Source organism: Bison bison, unplaced genomic scaffold, assembly GCF_000754665.1.
Source record: "Bison bison bison isolate TAMUID 2011002044 unplaced genomic scaffold, Bison_UMD1.0 scf7180017864491, whole genome shotgun sequence".
Taxonomy (NCBI): Eukaryota; Metazoa; Chordata; class Mammalia; order Artiodactyla; family Bovidae; genus Bison; species Bison bison.
The window spans coordinates 14,869,648-14,881,078 of NW_011495050.1; the positions used below are offsets into that span (position 1 = coordinate 14,869,648).

The 11,431-nt window shown below is 36.8% G+C and overlaps 1 protein-coding gene across 1 annotated transcript in view; it reads left to right on the forward strand.

The window, feature by feature from the left end:
- Window positions 1–11,431, forward strand: part of ANGPT1 (angiopoietin 1) — a 299,772-nt gene that overhangs the window by 229,991 nt on the left and 58,350 nt on the right. Inside the window, exon 5 of the mRNA XM_010863464.1 lies at window positions 7,147–7,274. Within this exon, the coding sequence (XP_010861766.1) occupies window positions 7,147–7,274 (128 nt within the window). The remainder of the gene's footprint in view (window positions 1–7,146; window positions 7,275–11,431) is intronic.

The following is an 11,431-nucleotide window of genomic DNA, read 5'->3' on the forward strand; positions in this document are numbered from 1 at the left end:
CTAAAGGTCAGTTCCTAGTACTACCATCTCTTTAATGCTAATAGCCAAAAATGTACCACAAGGAATATCCTTAAACCAATAATGTGATCTACATACATTCTGATGTTTTCTAAATACTAGAGAGATATGAATAACTAGCCACATGTAAGATTTTAAAAGAATAGTTGAAGAATTGATCCCTTTATAGCAACTTAGAAAATAAGTAGGATCAAGGACTCCTGTTTTTGATATTGTCTCTGGTAGCAAGGCTAATTAATTGTCTTCTGTGTTCTCTGCTAGGTTTTTTGAGACTCAGAATTACCAGTTCCACATTCCAGGAAGTTTTCTCTTGAGGGTTCATCTGAATTGAAGTGACCCTCTGCCTTAGCTTTCACACTTCTTCCTTGAAATTGGCCTGGTGGCAGACATGCCATCTGATTGAAATTGGTTGAGCAAATGAAAGGGAAGGACCAGATAAAGTTAACAGCTGCTAGAGTCAGTGTCTCATATTGCTTACTGACTCAGTGTTGGCTGGTGAAAGACAGACATGCACCTGCTTGTGTCTCTGTTAGATCACAGAGATTTGGTTGTATAGATAAGGAATGAATAATGATTCCTTTGTCAGGCTTTTCTAGATTTATTTACTGATATCGGTATGGGTAAAGCTCTTAAATTTTAGTTCAGAGAGCTTTTTTACATGTTTTAGTCATTCAGATGTTATCTCTTCTGAACAGCCTTCCCCAAGTCTACTTGTCAGAAATAGCCTGTAGTCTCTGTGCCTACTGTCAATGCACTTGATGCTTACCTGCAAAACAGTAATTGTGTGCATTATCTGTGTTTGGTATTATATTTGAACTGGTAACATTAGACTGAGAAGCTGTTTCTAGCCATCTTGTAACCAGGTAGAGAGCCAACAACAAATCAAGAAAAAGATAAGGAAACCAGTTCTTGATCACAATGAAACCTGATCATGCTTTCCCTAAAGCTCTGTCCTAGATTGTTCAGTTACATGATTCAGTAAATTATCTTTTTACTTAAGCAAGCTTGAGTTGGGTTTTCCCTATCGTGGAGGATACTACCCATGGTTATAGCTATTTTGAGATATCATGGAAGACCTACAAATGGGTCTTCCTCTCATCAGACAGTGATCACATTAAGGGCAGGTTGTGGTTTTCTTATGTCTATATGGCCATTGTCTAGAAAAAGTCATGCAAATAGCAGATGTTTAATCAGTATTTACTGAAACTGTCAATATAGGATGGGTTAAACTAAGAAGGAATAACAGGCAGTCTTTTTATTTGAGAAACCAATTTAAAAACCTCAGTCTACTTGTCTTATATTTGTTGTTGTTTAGTTGCTAAGTCATGTCCTAGTCTTTTGCAATCCCATTAACTGTAGCCTGCCAGGCCTGGGATTTCCCGGGCAAGAATACCCAGGGATTGAACATGTGTCTCCTGAATTGGCAGGCAGATTCTTTACCACTGAGCCACTTGGGAAGCCCATTTTATGTTTAGGCTTTTAGTAATTTTTAATGATGACAACAGAGGGAAGATAGTGGGATCAATAAGAGAAGAAGAGAACATCGGTTTTGGAGAAAATATTAGGTGACATTAAACAAATGAAGTTGGAGTAGCATTAGGAACTGCTCAGTGTAGAAATGTGAATCTGGAAGTCATGAGGGCCACAAACACAGTGTCAGAAATGCTTGTATCTTACAAATCTGTGTAAAAGTCTGAAGCCATGGAAGATGGTTTGCAAAAAGAGCAAATTAAAAAGGAACAGAGATCCAAGAATAGAATGTTGGGGAACATCTATTGGTAGGTGAAGAGAGGAACAGAACCCAATGAAGAGGAAAGAGAAAGGACAACTAGAGAAATAGAAAAAGGGACTAAGAGAGTCAACAAAAAAGGCAAGGGGAAAGATAGGCAAAGGAGACTTATTTCAAATGTCTTAGATCTTCATGGCAAAGCATTAAAAAAGTCACATATAAATAGTGAGAGAAGACAGGAGTAAGATTTAGTCTTGAAAAAAGTACAAAGATTTGAAATTCACTTTTCAAGAAATGTAATAGAAAAAATGTCTGTTAGAAATGACCAAGGTTTTGGCTGAGCAGCATAGAGAACACAGCTGAGATTAGAAAGCATGCGTTTGAATGGCATTAAACAGCTTCACTTTAGTGTTTGCAGTCTAGAAGTGGGGGTGAGAACTTGAATAAACATCCTCCCTTGGGTCAGGATTTACCCATACAAGGGGCTACTGGCTGAAAGGACGGCGGAAGGAAGGCACTAGCAGTTCCACCTGAACCGTTCCCTCATGTCTCACTCTCAGCCTGAAGATAGGAAGAAAGAAAAAAGAGGTTAGGAGGAGGCAGATAGTAACAGTGGGGATCTAGACCCTAAAAAGAAAGACAAACTCATTAAGAATTAAAGACTGGGAGAAGAAATACAAGAGTATGTGGTCAAAGAAGGAACTTTCAGAGGTAAAAATCATTTTTAAAAAAATGTATGCTTTAAACCAGTGTATTATTATAACAAGTTAAACTACGTTTTCAGAAACTAAAACACCATATCATATGTCCAGATCGCCCCTCCCTGCTCTGTCCAGCTGATGCTTCTTTTATCTTCTTCCATCAGGTTTTTCATGTTTGTCTCTTGCCATTTATCTTATATTCCTCCAGGCATTATCTTCCATCTTATTGAATCTCAAGACCTCCTACAAAAATTTATCCTTGTTTCTGATCATTTATCCTGTTCAGTTAATTCATCTTTGTTATGGTCTTTCTATGTTTTAAAATGTTTACTATCTCTAGTTTTACAATATCTGATAATAACACTAAATTTTGTATTCTCTAATATTTGACAAAGAAAATAGTCATGAAAATTGGAGTTGTAAGATTAAAATCTCTACAAGCAGCATTAGATCAGATCAGATCACTCAGTCGTGTCCGACTCTTTGCGACCCCATGAATCGCAGCACGCCAGGCCTCCCTGTCCATCACCAACTCCAGGAGTTCACTGAGACTCACATCCATCGAGTCAGTGATGCCATCCAGCCATCTCAGCCTCTGTCGTCCCCTTCTCCTCCTGCCCTAAATCCCTCCCAGCATCAGAGTCTTTTCCAATGAGTCAACTCTTCGCATGAGGTGGCCAAAGTACTGGAGTTTCAGCTTCAGCATCATTCCTTCCAAAGAAATCCCAGGGCTGATCTCCTTCAGAATGGACTGGTTGGATCTCCTTGCAGTCCAAGGGACTCTCAAGAGTCTTCTCCAACACCACAGTTCAAAAGCATCAATTCTTCGATGCTCAGCCTTCTTCACAGTCCAACTCTCACATCCATACATACCACAGGGAAAACCATAGCCTTGACTAGACGAACCTTTGTTGGCAAAGTAATGTCTCTGCTTTTGAATATGCTATCTAGGTTGGTCATAACTTTCCTTCCAAGGAGTAAGCGTCTTTTAATTTCATGGCTGCAGTCACCATCTGTAGTGATTTTGGAGCCCAGAAAAATAAGCAGCATATTGATATACATATCATATATCATTTCATCTGAAATAATTTTTAATTCTTAATAGATAAAGCTCATATTATATAGCAAGATTGAGCTTTCCTGGTGGCTCAGACAGTAAAGGATCTGCCTGCAATGCAGGAGACCTGGGTTCAGTCCTTGGGTTGGGAAGATCCCCTGGAGAAGGGCATAGCAGTCACTCCAGGATTCTTGCCTGGAGAATCCCCATGGACAGAGGAGCCTAGTGGGCTACAGTCCATGTGGTTGCAAGGAGTCAGACATGACTGAGTGACTATGCACATATAGAAAGATTAGATTACTGGGTTTCTTTGACTTAGTAGTGATATAACCTGGTGTAGTCAATGAATGAAATAATGCAGTTACCCAACTCTGACAGGGAGGGGCCAACTTGATATAGTCCTAAATGTAATCAAATATAACTTCCCTCCGTTTAGTCAGCTGCAGTATTTGGATTTGAGGATGAAAGACAGTAGCATCCACCACTCCACTGAACATCCATCCTACCCAACTTTTCCTTTTTTTTCTATGTTGTTGAAAATATGTGTGAAATAGCTTCCCTCTTCCCACACAATAGCCTTCACCCACATGTGTGGTAGATTGGCTAGCCTTCCACAGCTTAAATGTCTTTTCCATAAGAAAGAAAAAATAGTGTTGCCATCAATGATATTATTACCATAACACTAACTACCATTTCTTGGTACTTACTATAATTCAGTCACTCTGTTATGTAATTCACATACTTGCCTCATAAGTACCCCACTTTATACACTAAAAGGAAAGCAAAAGGAACTGAAAATCAATCTACTCCTATAGAAGGGGTCATCAGACCATAGACTATTATACAGATGTAAAGGTAAGCTCTGAATGAAACTTTTAAATTGCTTTTAAATGCTGTAGTATTCTAAGTGTAGTCTGGATCAAAATTTCAAGGATTCTGTTACAAATAAGTGAGTAAGTAAAAACAAGCAGTCTAATCTTTCTGGAAATAATGTGTTTCGATTTTTCAAAAACACCAGACTGTATTTCAAGAAAATGAAATATCTATATTAGATATGGTGCCATAACTACAACATGTCCATAGTATTGTACCCCACCGTTAATCTGTCTCCTCCTAACCTCCTTTTTCTTTCTTCCTATCTTCAGGCTGAGAGTGAGACATGAGGGAACGGTTCAGGTGGAACTGCTAGTGCCTTCCTTCCACCGTCCTTTCAGCCAGTAGCCCCTTGTATGGGTAAATCCTGACCCAAGGGAGGATGTTTATTCAAGTTCTCACCCCCACTTCTAGACTGCAAACACTAAAGTGAAGCTGTTTAATGCCATTCAAATGCATGCTTTCTAACCTCAGTTGTGTTCTCTATGCTGCTCAGTCAAAACCTTGGTCATTTCAAATAGGCTTTTCTTTTCTATTACATTTCTTGAAAAGTATATTTCAATCCTTCGTACTTTTTTCAAGATACTACTTGTACCTTTTATGGTAGACTCCTCAAACCATCTTTCTAGTTATGAGACTTACATTCAGAGCTTGAACATCATTTTATAAATTAGTTTCCAGAAAATAAGACAATATCTAACTTTTTATTTTTTCTGTGTTATTGAAAATGTGTGTGAAATAACTTCCCTCTTCCCATACAACCTTCACCCGCATCATCCTGAAGAGGAAAAGAAAAGGGGAAGGGAAGTGGCAGAGAAGTGGGAAAGGAATGTATTCGCCTTGCATAACTAAATAAGGGAGGGCAGGAAGTGGTACATTTAACAAGGAAGAATTTTCTCTTTCTTTAAAGAAACGATTTTCTCCATCTCTAACCCAAAAAAGAAAAATGGGTTTACCGTTAAATTCCTCTTGACCACATCTTCCTGTGCTGTGGATGCTCTCACGGGATTATAAATTTTAGTTAATATTTCTTTACATCCCTTTTTTATTGCATCTGTTTTGGTTATTTTTAATTTTTCAACAGAAGAACAAGCATTTACAATTTAGGAAAGTTTACTTTAGAAAAATAATAGTCCAGTTAGCTTAAAGTAAGTAAAGCACAAATAAAATGCACTGATGTTTTTAAAAAAAAGGCCTTTGTATAATCCATTGACACGCCCAATGCCATTAAAGATGGCTTTTGAGTATATAAATGCTCATTTTTAATTGCTATCTGCATGCATTCTGTGCAATACTTCTTTACTAGCATATGAACTGTTAGTCCTCTGATTACTTATTTTGTGTTGATATTGCAGTTGTGATGATGATATTTAGAGGTACTTTTTAGTATAAGTAAGCAAAATCATTAGTGTAAACGTGAGCTATGTAGAGAACTATAATGCTATTAAATGCTATAATTCTGTATTTTTGTTATGGCAACATATCTGACATGGATATTTCATTTACTTGAATCATAGTTATTTTTGAAAATTTGAAAAATTTATATTGAGATAGTCATTCTTTATATAAAGATTAGACTGTTCATTTTTAATTACATATAAAGTAGTAACATTGTGTGTCAAATTGAAATCAGGTTAAGTATTTTAGATTGTTAGAATGTTTAAAATCAATTTAAAAGCATTAATTCATAGTTTACCTTTGATGTTATTATTTTAAAATATCATTGTGATGCAGAGTGATTTAAAGCAGATAATGATTAAACAACTAGAGACTTTAAGGGCAAAATTATAAAACATTCTGAATCTTAACTTCAAGAAAAGGGTAATGAAGCAAATTGCTAGAATAATGTATATTTATTAGAAAATACTAAATCATAAATAATTTTTATATATGCTGCATATATTTTTAGCTAAAAACTATTAAATGAATCATCTTTGTATTTTGATCTCATAATAAGAACTTAATAATGGATGAAGATCAGTGAATGAAATAAAGTTCCTCCCAGTAGAGACTATCTCTAATTAAATTTATTTTTCTATTAGACTTCCAGCCCCTATTTAGCTCTTCCATTTATATAACTTAATTTCAAATCTTACTGATTTTTGTTGTTCTATTTTTATGTCATCTACCTGATAGCTTAACTTCAGGCCATTAAATAAAAATCAAAATTCACTTCCCTTTCACTCTAGATACTTAAATTGGATCAGAGACTTCTATTTTTTATTTTGAGAGTTTTCTAAAACTAAAAAATTCTAGAACTTCAATATAAAGCCCCAGAAAAATAGTAAATCCTTCTTTTAGCATATTAAATCTTTATATTGTATTTTTATATCTGAATTTATCTTCAACTCTTCCTGCTCCAAAAACGGTAGCATTTTTCAAACTCTCCTATAAAATGTAGCTAAGAAGGTTTTAAAAATATTGCAGAAACATTGACATAATTGTTACCAATTGTCAGTATTTCAGGATCAGATTATCTATCTATTGAGTTGATGTTCTGAAAGTGATAGAGAAAAACAAGATTTAAGAAATTAAGCCAAACATGAAAAAATACTCAGTTATGAATTAATCATGTTTTTCTTATAGTTTTATAATTCTGTCACTTCAAAATCTAGCATTGTTCCTATGATTGATTTTTCAATAAATGCAACATTGACATTTGTTTGGAGGAAATGAAGACTCACTTGGCTATACTTGAAGTCCATTTGGGAACTAATGGTACTGATATTCACATATTGCGATCTTTTTTTTTTTTTTTTTTTTTGCAGTTTTACTAAAGGGAGGAAAAAAAGAGGAAGAAAAGCCATTTAGAGACTGTGCAGATGTATATCAAGCTGGTTTTAATAAAAGTGGAATCTACACTATTTATATTAATAATATGCCAGAACCCAAAAAGGTAAAACCAGAAGTGTTTGTTTATGAGATGTAAAGCAGATCCTAGTTGAATTGCTGAATAATCAGATTGATTTGTGAGCTTGTTAAACCAAAAATATATATGCCTAAGCTCTTTTCTCCCGAAGATACTCTGTTTCCCAGGTCCATAAAAGATGAAAACCCAGTTGTACAGACCACTTCCAACCCCCACATGTCCTATCCCTGTTTCACATGCAGTTTTCCATTTACCCTCTGCTCATTCCTAGGATATCCCATTTGTTCATAAATTCTTGCCTTATACAGATTACATGTTGAAGGCACATACTTCAAGCTCATGGGAATAACTTAGGAACCATCTTCCAAAGTCCCAAGGACACAGATGGTACACATCATCTATGTTCAGATACTGTGGAGACAGAGCTAGGGACATATTTCCAAAACCTCTGCTCTTACTAGGGTAGAGAAAGATACTCTATCTTAATTCATAATCTTGAAAGGATTTGCTTTGCATATTTACCTAAAGGACTTTGTTGGAGGATATTTTTCATCAGTATATTGAACAGGATCCAAAGTATACTTTGAAGTAAGAAAAACACTGTCTTCTTGCTGTTATATCTCTTCTATATATACTCTTTCTTCCTATTTGTTCATTAAATCATCCATCCATTCCTTCATTCAATACATAGTAAGTGTACGTCATTTATTTGTCAGTAAATGACTAGAGACATAATATAAAATCGTTCCCAATGTAGTGGTGAAGACAGACAAATACACAGAAATTGTAATATACTATAGAAGTGCAATGATAGAGACCGCAACAGGGTTTATGGAGAGCCTGGAGGAGAACTCTGTTCTTCAACATGTAAAAAGCTTCAACCAGATGCTCAAGACCCTGAGAGGACCACCTGTCCTTGCAGTGCTTTATCCTCAAAGGATGGAACAGTCTTTTTCCTCTCATTGCCCCACCTAAATTACCAGCTCTCTGTTCCCATTTTTTCTAGGTTCTATGCATACACTCTCAGAGGTTTTCCCTGATTCCCTCAAACAACTTTGCATGACTTGCTCACTATCAGAGTTCTACAAGGGAAGGATTTTACTTTTATTTTTGACTTCCTAGGATCCAGAATAGTTTCTGGAGCATAGTAGTCCCTCAGTAAATATGTGCTGAAATGCATGAATGAATAGATGACCTGCTGATGATAATGTCAACACTTCTGTGTAGTATATAGTAAATAAGCCTACCTTAGTCATTCCAACTGTTCATTCCCTTTGATAGGTGAGGGAAATACATCTTGGAGACCAGCTTGCCAGTTGTCACACAGTTGTCAAGAGGCAAAGTCTGGACTCTACCAGCCCTGCTGATTCCAGTGAGGATTAGTGGGTTAAGTTAGCTCAATAGTTTTTCCCTTTGCTGGGACAAAATTTTTCTTCTGAAAAGAGACCTATACTGTGCTGTCAAGGTGGGGAGAAATAAAGATGGTACAGCGGGTAAAAGAGGTGGCAGGCAGTTATGTACATTGCTACCTGGGTTACCTACAAGAGAAGTTTGATTTCACTGCATTTCTTTTTGAGCTTCTGTGAAAATTTTCAATGAATCAGGTGTACCATGTCTTTAAAAAAAAAAAAAACAAAAACTGTGAAGGTATTATAGCAAATTTAGGAGTAAAGTGAAAGGGTTAGTTGCTCAGTCGTGTCCACCTCTGCGATCCCATGGACTGTAGCCTGCCAGGTTCCTCTGTCCATGGAATTCTCCAGGCAAGAATGCTGGAGTGGGTTGCCATTTCCTTTTCTGGGGGATCTTCCTGACCCAGGGATTGAACCCGAGTCTCCTGCATTTCAGGCGGATTCTTTACCAACTGAACCACCAGGGAAGCGAGGAAAGGGTTCAGTTCAGTTCAGTCAGTCAGTCATGTCCGACTCTTTGCGGCCCCATGAACCAAAGCACGCCAGGCCTCCTTGTCCATCACCAACACCTGGAGTCCATCCAAACCCACATCCATCGAGTCGGTGATGCCATCCAACCATCTCATCCTCTGTCGTCCCCTTCTCCTCCTGCCCTCAATCTTTCCCAGCATCAGGGTCTTTTCAAATGAGTCAGCTCTTCACATCAGGTGGCCAAGGTATCAGAGTTTCAGCTTCAACATCAGTCCTTCCAATGAACACCCAGGACTGATCTCCTTTAGGATGGACTGGTTGGATCTCCTTGCAGTCCAAGGGGCTCTCAAGAGTCTTCTCCAACACCACAGTTCAAAAGCATCAATTCTTCAGCGCTCAACTTTTTTTATAGTCCAACTCTCACTCCATACATGACCACTGGAAAAACCATAGCCTTGACTAGACGGACTTTTATTGGGAAAGTAATGTCTCTGATTTTTAATATACTGTCTAGGTTGGTCATAACTTTCCTTCCAAGGAGTAAGCGTCTTTTAATTTCATGGCTGCAATCACCAAAGCAGCTTTTTGAACCCTTTGGATCATATGACATAAAGCCTTCCTATTCTGCTTGCTGATATCTTAAAATCAGACTTAAATTCAGTTCATACATATGCACAGGCATGTTATACATGCCCACACTGATACATCATACAGAGAGCGTGTAAAGTGTCAGAAACTTCCCTGGAGGAGAGAACCTGAGGTAATGTAAATACTTCATGCAATTTACCTGTAGTTCTTCCCAAGACCTGATAGAAACCCCAAAATGATTATCACTTCCCCTCTTACATAGTGACTATAAAGTTAACTAAAAATATTAAGTGACCCTCCTTTTAGACTCTAATAATTATGTATGAATATAAAAATAAAATGTTTTTTAAAGTTTTTAGACTAACTTTCATACTTTAAGAATCTTTTTTCAGTCCATCAACATTATCACATGGCCCTTAGTGAGGGCGTTACAAGTAAAGTTTGATCATTCCATTAAATTTAAGTTATGCAATAATCATAACTCTATTCTAGTTCAGAATGTTTTGAGAAACAAATAATTCTCAGACTATCTGCAGAACCGCTGCTACTGTTAGGGTGGAAGAAAAGTATCTTAACTCATGAACTTTAATGAAAGTGAAAGTTAGTTGCTCAGTCATGTCTAGCTCTTTGCGATCCCTTGGACTGTAGCCCACCAGGCTCTTCTGTCTGTGGAATTCTCCAGGCAAGAATACTGAAGTGGGTTGCTGTTTCTTTTTCCAGAGGATCTTCCCTACCCAGGGATTGATCCTGGGTCTCCTGTATTGTAGCCAGATTCTTTACCAACTGAGCCACTGGGGAAGTCATAAACTTGAATAACAACTTATAAACTTAAAAGAATTTGCTTTTTTTAAATATTTACATAAAAGAGTGGGTTAGAGGATCCAGTTCATTAGTTCAGTGACTTCTATGTTGGGTTTCAGAAACAGCATGATTTAAATTTATGTCTCTGCAGCATGATGAATTTTTCATGTTAGAGAACTTCAATATTGTTCTTAAATTTAAAAAAATCTAAAATACTGAAGCCACAAATGCTAAATATATGCTGGATTAGACTTGTTACATTTGGGCCTAGAGAAAATTAGTACACCAGACAGATTAGCAATAATATCAATACGGGCCTATAAAAGGCAAATTTTATCACTATAGAAATGGCACTTATATTTCTTCAGAGGAAGAAGGAGAAATTCACATGTTATTTTTACTGTCGTTAGGTTTAATTCAGTTGGAAATAACAGCAGAGCATGGTGAGAGGGAGAGATAACTGACCATAAGGAAGGAAAGACTTTGGGCTTCTTTATTTAAGTGTTCATTCCCTTGTTTTATTCTTTCCCCTTTGAGATTATGGTACTTTCGCAAGTAGTAATAATGTTCTGTTATGGAGATGGACATTTTAGGACGATATACCTGCACTTACTAGTAAGTAGCAAATTTTGTTTTATATCCCTTGTTATAGTCACATATCTTAGAATTAGTAAGAACAAACATTGTGTGAACTTCCCAATGTTATTGAGAAACTGATTAATATAATAGTTCAAATGTACTGTGCACTTACAGTTTGCCAGTTTCTATTTTGAGCACTTTAGATACATATACTTACTTGTTTATCCCTTTCAATAACTCTGTGATATATATCAGAGAAGGCAATGGCACCCCACTCCAGTACTCTTGCCTGGAAAATCCCATGGATGGAGGAGCCTGGTGGGCTGCAGTCCATGC